The 13,891-nt window shown below is 41.7% G+C and overlaps 1 protein-coding gene across 8 annotated transcripts in view; it reads right to left on the bottom strand.

Annotated features, from left to right (window-relative positions):
* The window catches only part of USP48 (ubiquitin specific peptidase 48), a 95,770-nt gene that overhangs the window by 52,810 nt on the left and 29,069 nt on the right, over nt 1-13,891 (bottom strand). For all 8 annotated transcript variants that reach the window (XM_082684579.1, XM_082684578.1, XM_082684585.1 and 5 more), the window contains exons 3-8: nt 12,065-12,221; nt 7,616-7,743; nt 6,566-6,690; nt 5,734-5,842; nt 3,373-3,506; nt 2,586-2,668 (exon numbers count right to left, since the gene is read on the bottom strand). In XM_082684579.1, coding sequence (XP_082540705.1) covers nt 2,586-2,668; nt 3,373-3,506; nt 5,734-5,842; nt 6,566-6,690; nt 7,616-7,743; nt 12,065-12,221 — 736 coding nt within the window. The remainder of the gene's footprint in view (nt 1-2,585; nt 2,669-3,372; nt 3,507-5,733; nt 5,843-6,565; nt 6,691-7,615; nt 7,744-12,064; nt 12,222-13,891) is intronic.

Below are 13,891 nucleotides of genomic sequence, written 5' to 3' on the forward strand. Positions count from 1 at the left end.
AAATTCCTCAATATAAGAAGTCTGAGAGGCAAGCAAACACACAGCTAGGATGGTGTTTTTCTCCAGCTACCCTCAACCATCAGCCAGATGATGGAGCAGAGGAGGGGGACAGTGCAAGACCTTGTCCTGGGTTAGGTTTCACCCAGCACCATCCCAGGAGGAAAAAGGGAATCTCAACTCTGATATTTAGGGATGGAAACTTACATTGTCAAACACTAAACCAAGCAAGCAAGCAAATAAATAAAATTAATAAAAATAACAGAAGAGACTGCCATAAAAGCCAGATTAGAGCCTATGATGGGGCGGGGCAGGGGGAAGCATCTGTTACTGGGAGGGGCACAAAAGAGACTTTGGGGTCATAGGAAAGTTCTGTTTCTTGAGCTGGATGTTGCTTATGCAGATGTCCACTTTGAAAGAATTCTGCAAGCCACACATGTTTGTATTTTGGACTCTTATGAATGCATTACATTATAAAAAGTAGGATAAATGGGTAGAGCGACATATATGGTGCAGACAATGGCAGGATAAGGGAGTGTGTGCCTCCCCCGCCCCCAACCCTGTGGGTGGTTGCGGGGGGGTGAAGACAAGACCACTGAAGCAGACAAGTAGGAAAGAGCGCCGACAATATGAGTTCCTCATGGTATTTCCTAAGTTAAATGATCACAATAAGCCAAACAAATGGAAGCAGTAACCACAACTGTATTACCAAGAGACAACAGAGACATTTTCATATCACGATACCACTGTTCACCTGAATTCATGCTCATCCATTCGTTATACTAACAACTTCAGAATTCTGGTAGTTTTATTTGCTCCCCCTTGAGCAAGAAACCTGATGTGGGACTCGATTCCAGGACCCCGGGAATCATGACCTGAGACGAAGGCAGATGCTTAACCGAATGAGCCACCCAGGCACCCCTGTTTTTGTTTCTTTTCTTCTTTTTATTTTTTTTTAAAGATTTATTTATTTATTTGACAGACAGAGATCACAAGTAGGCAGAGAGGCAGACAGAGAGAGAGGAGGAAGCAGGCTCCCTGCTGAGCAGAGAGCCCGATGTGGGGCTCGATCCCAGGACACTGGGATCATGACCTGAGCCAAAAGCAGAGGCTTTAACCCATTGAGCCACCCCGGCGCCCCCGTTTTTGTTTCTAATTAAGTAGGCTCCACACCCAATGAAACGCGTTACCCCAAGATCAAGAATCACGCTCTCTGCCCTACACTGGGTATAGAGATTACTCAAAAATAAAATCTTAAGGGTGCCTGGGTGGCTCAGTCAGTTGAGCGTCCAACTCAAGATTCTGGCTCAGGTCATGATCTCAGGGTTTTGGGAATGAACCCCGTGTCTCTCTCTCCCTCCCTCTCTGCCCTTCCCAACCCATGAAAGCTCTCTCCCTCTAAAAATAAAATCTTTCAAAAAATTATTAAAAATAAAAATAAAAATAAAATAAAAGCTTATTACATTTAATCAACACACTAAATTTAGCTATTTCTACAGGTTTTTTTGACCTACCAAGTCTACTTCCTAATCGTCTCGTCTTCCTTACAGTATAAACTGGACAAATACAAAATAAGCTTAGTAACGATAAGAACTATGCAAAGTCATGCAGTGGCGTCAAGGAAAGTGCTAATTTTACACCTATGTTTCTGACCCCTGAGATACCACTAGGCTATTAGACATCTCTAATTTCAAACAATTACCTAACAACTTAGGCAGGAAGCAAATCACCACATACTGTGAACTACAGCTACATTCATTCAGTCAAACAAAACAAAGACCAAGTCCAAGAGCAAGGTCTCCAGCTTGTTTCCTCCTCCACTGAGTACAAATCTGAAACCGTGGCACTGACAGAACACACGTTTTTAAAGCTCATTCCCCAACCTCCCCGATGGCTTCTTTCAAAGGTTTTTAGGGCTTGTTTCTATTGTAAGTCGCCTCTAGAAGCTTTTGTGGCAAGAGACAAAAATTATGATCAAATTTCTATATTAACAATTTAATAAATAAGATCGATCTGAGAAAGGATGGGAAGCAGTCCCCTCCAGTCAGGGCAAGAGAAACAAAAGGGTCAGATTCTTTTCTCTTTCAGGTACCATTCTGTGGAGTGAGGCGATGACCCCCAAAAGGAAAAGGCAGTAAATTACTTCTTCTCAAAACTATGTCATAGCATAAGTTTCCTAGAACTCATCAGTCATCACAGATAGGAAGACCTATAGTATCAATATTGGAATTATGCCACCCAATGGTTTTGATAAGATTTTTTAAAAACCTGGAGGCAGCTCAGACAGACTTAATTTTATGAGGGATTACAGACATGGTATTGATACTAAGGTACCCCGCGTGGGTTCAGAGAGTAAAACACCGTCTCCCCTTTTTATTCTTTTGTAGATATTGATGAACCATGTAATCCCTGTGGTGTACTTACTCATGGAAAATGGAAGTAACATCTCGACTCACCTAAAAAGCCTTTATTCCCAGATAGAGGTTAGCAAAGTATAGTCATGAAATGCTATTCTGTATGCATCACAAGCTGACCACAAGTTACAGTCTCTGGGCATTATAATTACCACTGCTCGGTAAAAATATTACCTTTATGTTCCACATAAGGCTCCATATCCAAAATTTCTGAGAAGCCAATGTAGGTATTCAGCTTTTTCTTATGTCCAGTTTGCCTAACCAAGAGGAAAGCTAATTATATTTATATTTAAAACAATCATAAAACAATGTATAAGCTCTACCAGCTATTTTAATAAACTCAATGGTACCTAGGTAAGTTGCACTCAACAATCTTGCTCAAAAACTTGTACGATTAGAAGTCAACATAAATTATAAGAAGTCTTATAATTGGGGGAAAAAATAGGCTAAAAGTATGAATTTAAAATGTTGATTCCAAACTTACTTTCAGAAGTTTTAATATAATCACAAGAGAGAGCTATATAGATGCTCCCGCTTCATAGAAGTAATGCGCATGTGCACATATTTCCTTTAATTACACAAAGATATATTCCCATGGGGGTTGGGCAGGTTGGAAGACTGTAATATGTAGAAATTTACTCTAGTTCTTTTTCAAAAATACAGAACATCAAGATAATTCAGTTCTTAACCTATGTTTGTTTTCCTTTGCAGTGTTTAATAATTAATAGAGTAAAAATAAGGGTTTCCTACTTTCCTAGTTCTTCCTCAGATATGGCTGGCTTCCGTAAGAATTTTGTGATAAAACCGGCCATTATTGGCATTTCAAAAGGGCAGGTCCCAACTACAACTGTCATTCCCAAATCTTGAGTTTCAAATTGGAGAGGCTATTATCTGTCTATGGTAAAATCTGTACGCATTAGTCCACGACGAGCAGCAAACACTGCTCCTCATACATATTTACCTGTCGAAGACAAAACGCATCAGCTGTAAGTTCAGGGTGCAGGGAAGGCTCAGGAGCCTGATCTTCCTTGTGGCATTCTGTTTACTTTGACAGTTTTCACAAAAGTATCGATTGTCTCCCTCTAATTTTTCTTCCTGATCAGAAATAAGACATTACTTTAAAAATATTAGAAGACAGAAATCTTTTTTTTAAGTAATCAAATGTCTGATGTACAACATAATTTCATTTTAAGTAACAGCCCTCGCAACCTGTTGAAGATCGAGCCACTCTAAGTAGTGAAAGACACCCAAGTTAGAAGGCACTACTTAGAAGTGATATTAATTTGCATACAGTGATTTAAAATTGTTGGGGCTCTTTCCCAAATGTGTGATTTTTAAAAGTACTTCTCAGGGACGCCTGGGTGGCTCAGTTGGTTAAGCAGCTGCCTTCGTCTCAGGTCATAATCCCAGCGTCCTGGGATCGAGTCCCGCATCGGGCTCCTTGCTCGGCAGGGAGCCTGCTTCTCCCTCTGCCTCTGCCTGCCATTCTGTCTGCCTGTGCTCGCTCTCTCCCCCTCTCTCTCTGATAAATAAATAAAATCTTTAAAAAATAATAATAATAAAATAAAAGTACTTCTCAAAAATAAAAAATCATAAGCACTTGACGCAACCAAATTAAGAACAGTAGAAAATGGTGGAAATTACATATGGGCACCAGAATACAGAACTACATAGATCATATATACAAAATCATACACAGACACACACACGAGTCACATACATAATTAAAATTGCTGAATCATGCTGATGGGATAAATTTAAAAGACCTCAGGTAATTCAGTGGTATAGCTTGGTGGTTTTAAATTTTTCCTGTTGTGTCCTCTGAACTTACTGGCCGGTCCTTCTGCTCAGCATCATTTGCTAGCTCCTCCTACCTCCCTGAGTCCCTGTGTCTGAATGTCCAAAGACTCGGTCCTTGGTCCTCATCTCGCAGTCCTGATTTCAACCAGCCCCCAAAACCCCGAACCACACGCCTCAAATCTAACACACCCCAAAGTAAACTCCCAATCCCTCTCCCTAGCCCATTCCTCCCACAGCACCTCCCAGAGCAATTCTGGCAACTCCATCCTACCTGGCACTCAGGCCAAAACTTAGTAATCCTTGACTCCTTCCTTTTTCTCCAGGTCCAGTCAGCAAACTATCAGCTCCACTTTGAAAATATATCGAAAATCCAAACAAGACAGTACCCAGATCTGTCCTGTTCAAACAGATCACAATTCTAAGCTTACTACCCCCAATGACATCTCCCCACACTCAAAGTCAAGTCTCTGGCCAAGGCCACCAGGCTCTACTGGACATGTTCCTTAGTTACCTCTACAACATCCTTCCCCCCTTGCTTGTCCACTTCAGCCACAGTGACCTTGTTGTTCCTCAAACCACCAGGCACTTTCTTGTTGTTTCAAGCTCTGCTCTTCTGCCCATTTCCTCCATGGCTCACTCCTTCACCTTCAATCATTTTTATTTCTAACAGCAACCAACCCCACTCTCATCCCTACCACATCTTCCGTCCCCTTCCCAGATTATTCTCCGCAGTACTTGCTCTAGGTGACACACTACATATTTTACGGTCGTTCCCCAGTTCCCACACCACTAACATTACAAGGCAAAAGTTTCCGGTTCTGCCCACTAGGGTTATCCCCAAATACCAAATCAGTGTGCAGTTAAGCACTCAACCAGTAACTAGCTGAATGAATTCAGGAAGTAGCTGAAGTAGGCTAAGAGTTGTGCTAAGAAAGGAAAAAAGGTACAAAAATATCTTAAGAAAGGAAGCTATAGCGTAAGCTTGTCTATGATACCATGTGCTTGTTCTCACTTGGTAACAAAGGTTTCCCCAAGTAGCTTTCCCAACTCAGAAGGAAAGGGAGCCACTCCCGTCCCTCCACATGCATCTACATACACATCTACATACACAGCAAGAACAAATCCGGAGTGGAGGGGCTGAAGAATGACCAGAGTGATGTTTAAAAAAAAAAAAAAAAAAAAAAAATTGCATTCCACACCTTGTAGTTCTCCTTAAATGAAAAGGCAATTTAACTGGATTGTAGAGCTCAGATTTCCTCAAACACTCCACCACCCCTAATCATCCAAGTTTTAACACAGAACTTTACATGTAAAATAACTGAAAGAGCCCCAAATTATTTTAACACACAGTCTGCTTCAGCACTTTAAAATTTACAGTTTCTTCCAGATCATTACAGAAACAGAGACACTTCATATATGAAAAAGGCTATTAAAGAATTTACCCATTAAATCAAAAAACACGTTCAGAATAGTATTTACTGGTTAATGAGCAGAAACAACATATACGCCAAAGTTCGAATACCTTCAAAAATTCTGAGATGCAATCTGTTAACTGCTTGTGGCCTTGGATATTTAACTCCAGTTCATAAAACTTTGATAAAAGCTTAGACTCTCTGCCACACTGATTGCAACTGTAATAAAACAGAGCGGTAAAATTAAGATCAGAGTAGAAAAACAATGAAGTTCCATTATATCACACTCTAAAACTATGGGAAGCATTTATTTTCCTTTGGTTTTCGGTCATGGAAATTATTTACACTATATATTAAAAATAAAAAACAGGGGGCGCCTGGGTGGCTCAGTGGGTTAAAGCCTCTGCCTTTGGCTCAGGTCATGAGCCCAGGGTCCTGGGATGGAGCCCCACATCATCCTCTCTGCTCAGTAGGGAGCCTGCTTCCTCCTCTCTCTCTGTCTGCCTCTCTGCCTACTTGTGATCTCTGTCTATCAAATAAATAAATAAATTCTTTATTAAAAATAAATAAATAAATATTAAAAAAAAAACAGGAAGTGATTGGTGAGGCATGTAGTTTATGATCAGGAACAATTTCAAGAGGCGTTTTACATTCACTCTCAGTACCCTGCTGGCTCCACTCTGTCTCTGAGTGCACAGCATTGACATCCACTACGTGGTGAGAACTCAATCACACGGGGCACTCGACCTCTGAACGGATTCAACTGCACTTTTGCATGTCCGCTGTTTATATGTTCCCATGAAAATGAATTACACTACAAATACTACTGGCCCCATGCTGGCCCATGAAAGCCATAACTTGGAACTGAACTGAAAATGAGATGACGTGTGAGTAACCGTCTCAGAAGACAACGTGCTGTGGGGAAAGCTGCCACACACTTACACGGTTACGTAAGCATATTCTCCACAGAACTGCTGCTGGACAATGTTCCGCACATCTGGATTCTTTTGTTTAGACAGAGTGTCTTCCAACAGAGACATGAAGAGCTTTGAAAATTCTTGGGCATCCTACAATACAAGTTTGGGTTAGTAAAAAGAAAAATCGTACCTTGCTTTTCAACTTCGGATACAAACAGATATAAGTGAGTGAAATGTTCGCGTTTTGAAGTTCGCATCTTCAAATAAGTACCAACATATGAGTTGTCAGAAATAGGACCAAGGTAAATAAATGGGTAACATGCTGGACAGTAAAATAAATGCTCTAATTCAAAACAGAAAAAAGTTAATTTTGGGGAGGCGCCCAGGTGGCTCAGTTGAAGGACTGTCTTCAGCTCAAGTATGGTCCTGGCGTCCCAGGATCGAGTCCCACACTGGGCTCCCTTCTCAGTGAGGAGTCTGCTTCTCCTTCTGACCCTCTCCCCTCTCATGCTCTCTCTTTCTCTCTCTCTCAAATAAAATCTTTAAAAAAGAAAAGGAAAAAGTTAATTTTTACAAAGCATTTTATGGGACGCCTGGGTGGCTCAGTTGGTTAAGCAGCTGCCTTCGGCTCAGGTCATGATCCCAGCATCCTGGGATCGAGTCCCACATCGGGCTTCTTGCTCGGCGGGGAGCCTGCTTCTCCCTCTGCCTGCCACTCTGCCTGCCTGTGTGCCCGCTCTCTGACAAATAAATAAATTTTTTAAAAAATTAAGAAGCATTTTACTTCACTTCCTCCTACGAACATTCTAAAGAACACTTAGATATCTTTTTATATTTAAAAAAAAACTTAAAAGGTTCCGGGGCACCCGGGTGGCTCAGTCAGTTAAGCGTCTGGCTCTTGATTTCGGTGGGCATGATCTCAGGGCCCAATCGGGCTCCGCTTTCGGTGGGAAGTCTGTCTGAGGATTCGCTCTCTCTCTCTCCTTTTCCCTCTGCCTCTCACCCCCAACTGTGCTCTTTTTCTCACAAATAAATAAATAAACCTTTAAAAAATATAGAATTTAAAGGTTCTTACCTGCTGTTGCCCTGTGTCCAAGCCCAAGGCTTTAACAAATCCCGATGGATCAATGTATCGCCTGTTACTGTTTTGCAACAAGGCAAACAAATATTGAAGATGCTCACAAATTGTCTGAGGCTCATAATCTATTGAAAAAATACGTTGTTTTTAGCAAAGTGCTACTTTTCTTTAAAATATGTACTTCTTTACATGAAAACAAATTAAGCACCCTTAACTTTATAGAATATTAGTGTTTTATGATAGTTCTAAGAATTTAATAGAAACAAATTAGTAATCACATCTGTTTGGAAGTAAGGAAGCTGCTGTGGCTATCCATACACATCCCCTAAAGGGAAGAGTTACATGTACATCCCAACAGCAACCACGACCATAGTTTTCTAGTGTCAAATCACCACTGAAAAGGTCAGTCCAATATGAAAACCACAGACTGTATTTACCATTCACATAAGATGGCCAGATATTTTAATACAATCTCATTAATGTAAACTTGCCATGAATTAAGCAAGTGACAGGATTCAAACTGGAATGAATATAATGATGCATTTTAAAATGCTAGAATTTTAGAGTTTATTGAGTCGAGAAAGTATCTTAAATAGGAAAAGTGGATCTCAAAAGCCCCAAAGACTTGAGCATCATCTTCTGTGCAGTCACTACCCTGCGCTGCCGGCTCTGTGACAACAAGGATCAGCCAGGCTAACGTCTCTCCTTCACCAGCCCACGCAAGGTGAAGTGTTGACAGCAGAGGGCACTGGAGGGTCCAGTCGTGCCTGCCCCACCAGCTCCTGCAGTCAACCCTGCAGCTTCCTGCAGCGCCTCCTCTGGCAGTCACCACCGAAGGTCGCCTCCCCTGAGGCACCTCCTCTTGAAAAACCACTATGTGAATGACCTCTTAGGTGCCCTCTTAGACGACTTCACAGAGGTTTCTGAGGCCCTGGATTTCCCTGTAGACAGTTTGAAGTTGGGGTCCCTACTGAGGAAGCAACTCGGCACCTTCTCAGGCATCTAGTGAGCCTGCACAGGACACTCTGCAGAAGTCCAGATTTCAGGCCGGGGAGGCGGCGGGGGCGGGGGGGGGGGTGCTGAGGTGGGGTGTGTGTGTGAGTGAGTGAAGAGTCCTCCTGGGGTGTGCATTTTTGCCCCGAGGGTAGTGGCTGTTCCCTACATCTGCTAGTCCTATAGTTTTTCAAGTCCTCTTTAAATCTTACTAACCACTCCCACCATTACTCTAATTTCCTATTCTTGGTGAATATCTCATAACATATATAATTGTTAAATCACTATGCTGTACACCTGATAGATTGTCAACTATAATTTTTTAAAAATCCCTTCCCAAAAGCCTCCCAATAATATATGTATGTTTTAAAAATTAAAGTCTATCTTGTAGGATATAAAAACAATTCAGGTCACCAGGCTGGCTCAGTCAGGAGGGCATATGCCCACCTCAGAATTCAAGCCCCACAGTGGGTGCAGAGACCACTTAACAATAAGAAGGCTAAGAAGGAAGCTCCTGCCCCTCCCAAAGCCAAAGCCAAAGCCAAAGAAAAGGCTTTGAGGCCAAGAAAGTGGTGCTGAAAGGTGTCCAAAGTCACACAAAAAAAGAAGATCTGCATGTCACACACATTCCAATGACCCAAGACACAGTATCTCTGAAGATACCCTAAATACCCTCGAAAGAGCGCCCCCCCAGAAGCAAGCTTGACCGCTATGCCATCAAGTTCCCCCGACCACTTAGTCAGCCATGAAGAAAACAGAAGACAACACCACACTTGCGTTCACTGTGGATGTCAAGACCAACAAGCACCAGATCAAACAGGCCGTGAAGAAGCTCTCCGACACTGATGTGGCCAAAGTCAACACCATGATCAGGTTTGATGCAGGTAAGGAAGCATATGTTCAGCTGGCTCCTCACTGTGATGCTCTGGATGTTGCCAACAACATCAGGATCATCTACACGGAGTCCAGTTGGCGAAATCGAAATACGAATTCACCATGAAAAACCCTTAATATAGATGTATAAAACAGAAATAATTCCCTATTCTTTCTGTTCAAATTACTGTGTCATTTCTGTCTCCTATTTGGACTCTGAATGGTTTATCTCTTTACTACCAACTGTGACTTTTAGGAAGTCAACATTTCATTTATAAAACAAATGTAAAAATCTTACTTCCTGGGGTGCAAAGGCTTTGCAGTCCACTGAAAGGTATTCAGGTAAGTTTAGGTCTACTCCAACTCTCTTATCCTATAGGTTAGATACTTCATACTTATTAATTCCAAAGTAACTCCTCTTCTGGGACACCTGAGTGGCTTAGTTGGTTGAGGCTCCAACTCTTGATTTTGGCTCTTGGGGTCCTACGACTGAGCCCCAAGGATGGCTCTGCACTTAGCGTGAAGTCTGCCTGAGAGCCTTTCTCTCTCCCTGCTTCTCTCTGCTCTTGCACGTTCTTGTTCTCAAAATTAAAAAATAATAAAGTAACTTCTCCTCTGCTGTCTTTCCTTAAAAAAAAAAAAAAAAAAGATTTTAGAGAAAGTGAGAGAGACAGAGCATGGGCAGGAGGGGCAGAGGGATGGGGGGGAGAATCTCAAGCTGACTTCAAGCTAAGCATGGAAACTGATGTGGGGCTTGATCTCATGAGCCTGAGATTACAACTTGAGCAAAAACCAAGAGACAGAAGCTTAACCAACTGCAACCCCTCCAGGTGCCCGGGTCTTTCCAATCTGTAAAATAAGGGAGGGACTAAACTAGAAGCAGAACCCAGATCCCATCATATCCAACACAAAGCCTTTGCACTCCTTTTACCCTGCCTATTAAAATAGCAGCAGAAATGTACACTCTCATCAGAGAACAGGTGAGGAACAACTGTGGTAAAATATAAAAATTCATGTACTTAGAAATTAAAAAAAAAAAAAACAAAACCCACGCATCTTTTTAAGGATAATGTTAAAACCACAATACCCCAAAGAGGCCATGACACATCATTTTATAAAACAGTTTTTATAAAACAATTTCACTTGTTGTGAAATTGTCATCTCACTGGTAAATTTATTCTTTAGCAAGATAATGCTAAAAATAAAAAAGAACCATTTTACATTAACCATCCTTTATATATAATATTACTTTAAATACTTAATACACTATTAATCTAAATTTAAATATTCTGAACTATAAAAATAAACTTTTGGGGAAATAATCTTAAAAATTTGTAAGAGAAGGGTGGGAAAAGAATTTAAGCTCTGTGGGTTTTTTTTCTTATTTTAAGTAGGCTCCATGCCCAACGTGGTGATCTAACTCAACAACCTCGAGATCAAGAATCGCATGCTCTACCAACTGAGCCAGCCAGGTTGCCCCTTAAGCACTGTGTTTTGAAGCAAAGATTACTGTTAACAAGGACCAAGACTCTAAAGCAATCAATACCCATTGTGTGCAGGGCTGCCAGAAGATACCAGGCTTACAAATCCTCTATTCCCTCCCAGAGTCGAAGACATGAGCATGTGCCCAAACCTCATCACATAAAACACAGCACAAGATTTACAGGTGGGAGCAAGAGTTGAAGTTTCCAACTTGGAGCTCTGATCTATGTAATCTCAGACATTCACTGCCCTCCAACCCCCAGCTTTGAGAACGAGAAAAATCTGGTCTGTTCCATGAAAGTTCCATCTTAAAGAGAAAGCAGCCTCTAGTAGTCCATCTCTAAATAGAAAATAGTATCAATCAGGAATAATCATCCACATACTCTACATGAAATAAACTAAATAATTCCAGTAGGAAGTTTGAAACTGATTCTGTCTAAAAACCCTAAATGGGGGCACCTGGGTGGCTCAGGGTCCTGGGATCGTGCCCTACATCGGGCTCTCTGCTCAGCGGGAGGCCTGCTTCTTCCTCTCCCTACCTCTCTGCCTACTTGTGATCTCTTTGTCTCTGAGTCAAAACAAAACAAAACAAAACAAAAAACCCCTAAAGGACTATAGCTGCTATTGGTGACTGATTTTGCCAAGGTTAGTAAATTTAACCTTAAATTTAGAGGGTATCAATGAAGCTGGTGTATTTGGGAATCAGGACAAAAGATTGCTTGTGGTTACAATGAAGTATTAAGTCTCCCAAGCTAGGGAAAAGAGTAATGCTGTCTCTGCTTTATTGACTTGACTTTTATCAATCGCTACAAATTAATGGGCAACAATCACAGTGTATTACATGGAGAAACTGTAGATGTAATCTAGAAGAAATAATCGAATGGATTTCCTTCACTTGAATATAAGCCATTTCGGTGCCTAAATAATAGATTTACAGAAAAAAAGGACATTCTGAATCCTGACAGTATTTACGAAGGACTGACCGCCTACCATGCCCAGCACATAACAAGTCCTCAGAAGTTAGTTTCCAGGGTTTGCAAAGTGTTCTAGCTGGCAACATGCTGTGAAGGGAGCCAGCCCCACGGCCATCCCACTAACCTTTCTCTTCTTGGATACCATCTTCCATCATGTAGTCCTTACAGGTGCTTGGACACAAGTATAGTGCTTGCCGCAGCTCCAAGTTGAGAAACCATACTTGAAGAAATGTGTTGACGTAACAAGTAGCGCCAAGGTTAGTGAGGCCCACAAATGAGTTCTACAAAAATACAAAATTTGCAATTACAAAATCAATTTCCCTTTACACAAAAAAAGTACAAGAGGAATTATTTTTTACATTTCAGATAAAAAAAAATCTGTTACCACCACCAACCAACATGGCATAACCACATAAGGCTCTCTTGGCCACAGGTACTTTCATGAAAGCCCCATCTGGGTTGGCTACAGGAGTGGAGAAGACATAGGACAGCTCATCCCTGGTCTTCTAGTCTTCTCTGGCCCCTTACATCTAAAACTGAAATGACAGGCTCCGGGCCAGATCCGTTCTGAACCTGTGTACATAGGGTATTCATCTGCTATAATCCTCAAACTGTCAACATTAGGACAACGACAAAGTAAAATGTCCACAAAAGTTCCTTTCTATCATATAGATCAGGGAGAAATGGAGCAGGGGGAACTGGCAACATACAACTTTTTCCAAAAACTGCAGATTCCTGAACTTACAAAGAATCATTCTTTTTAATACACGGAATATCTATATAGCTATTTTGTGAGCACCAGGCTTTTTGCTTAGAAAATCTTAAAGGGCGCCTGGGTGGCTCACTGGGTTAAGCCGCTGCCTTCGGCTCAGGTCATGATCTCAGGGTCCTGGGATCGAGTCCCACATTGGGCTCTCTGCTCAGCAAGGAGCCTGCTTCCCTTCCTCTCTCACTCTCTCTCTAATAAATAAATAAATCTTTAAAAAAAAAAAAAGAAAAGAAAATCTTAATGTGTATTTTTAAAAAAGTAAAACTACTGGTTACACGTACAATATATAAAAATACAAGCCCAAGGGGTGCCTGGGTAGCTCAGTGGGTTAGCTTCTGCCTTCGGCCCAGGTCATGATCTCAGGGTTCTGGGATCGAGCCCCACATTGGGCTCTCTGCTCAGCAGGGAGCCTGCATCTCCCTTTCTCTGCCTGCCTCTCTGCCTACTTATGATCTCTTTCTCTGTGTCAAATAAATAAATAAATAAATAAAATCTTATTCAAAACAAAACAAAACAAAACAAAAAACACAAACCCACACCCCCAAGAAAGCATGGTAATAATAGCACTATGGGAACTTGCTTGTTTCCTTGATTTACCACTTCTTTAAAGAGACTTTTTTTTTTTTTAAGATTTTATTTATTTATTTGACAGACAGAGATCACAAGTAGGCAGAGAGGCAGGCAGAAAAGAGAGAGAGGGGGAAGCAGGCTCCCTGCTGAGCAGAGAGCCGGATGCGGGCCTCGATCCCAGGACCCTGGAATCATGACCTGAGTCGAAAGCAGAGGCTTTAACCCATTGAGCCACCCAGGCACCCCTAAAGAGACATTTAAAAACGAGTTCAAAATAAAATGCACAATATGAAAGCCGACACAGAATCAGCATTTTTCCCCTCCGCAGAATCAGCATTTAAACTACAACCATCCGGGACGCCTGGGTGGCTCAGTTGGTTAAGCAGCTGCCTTCGGCTCAGGTCATGATCCCAGCATCCTGGGATCGAGTCCCACATCAGGCTACTTGCTCCGCAGGGAGCCTGCTTCTCCCTCTGACTCTGCCTTCCACTCTGTCTGCCTGTGCTCGCTTTCGCTCACGCTCTCTGACAAATAAATAAATAAAATCTTTAAAAAAAAAAAAAAAAAAAAAAAACTACAACCATCCTCTGAAGGCTTGCTGGATTACATGGC

The sequence above is a fragment of the Mustela nivalis genome, assembly GCF_964662115.1.
Source record: "Mustela nivalis genome assembly, chromosome: 10".
NCBI lineage: Eukaryota > Metazoa > Chordata > Mammalia > Carnivora > Mustelidae > Mustela > Mustela nivalis.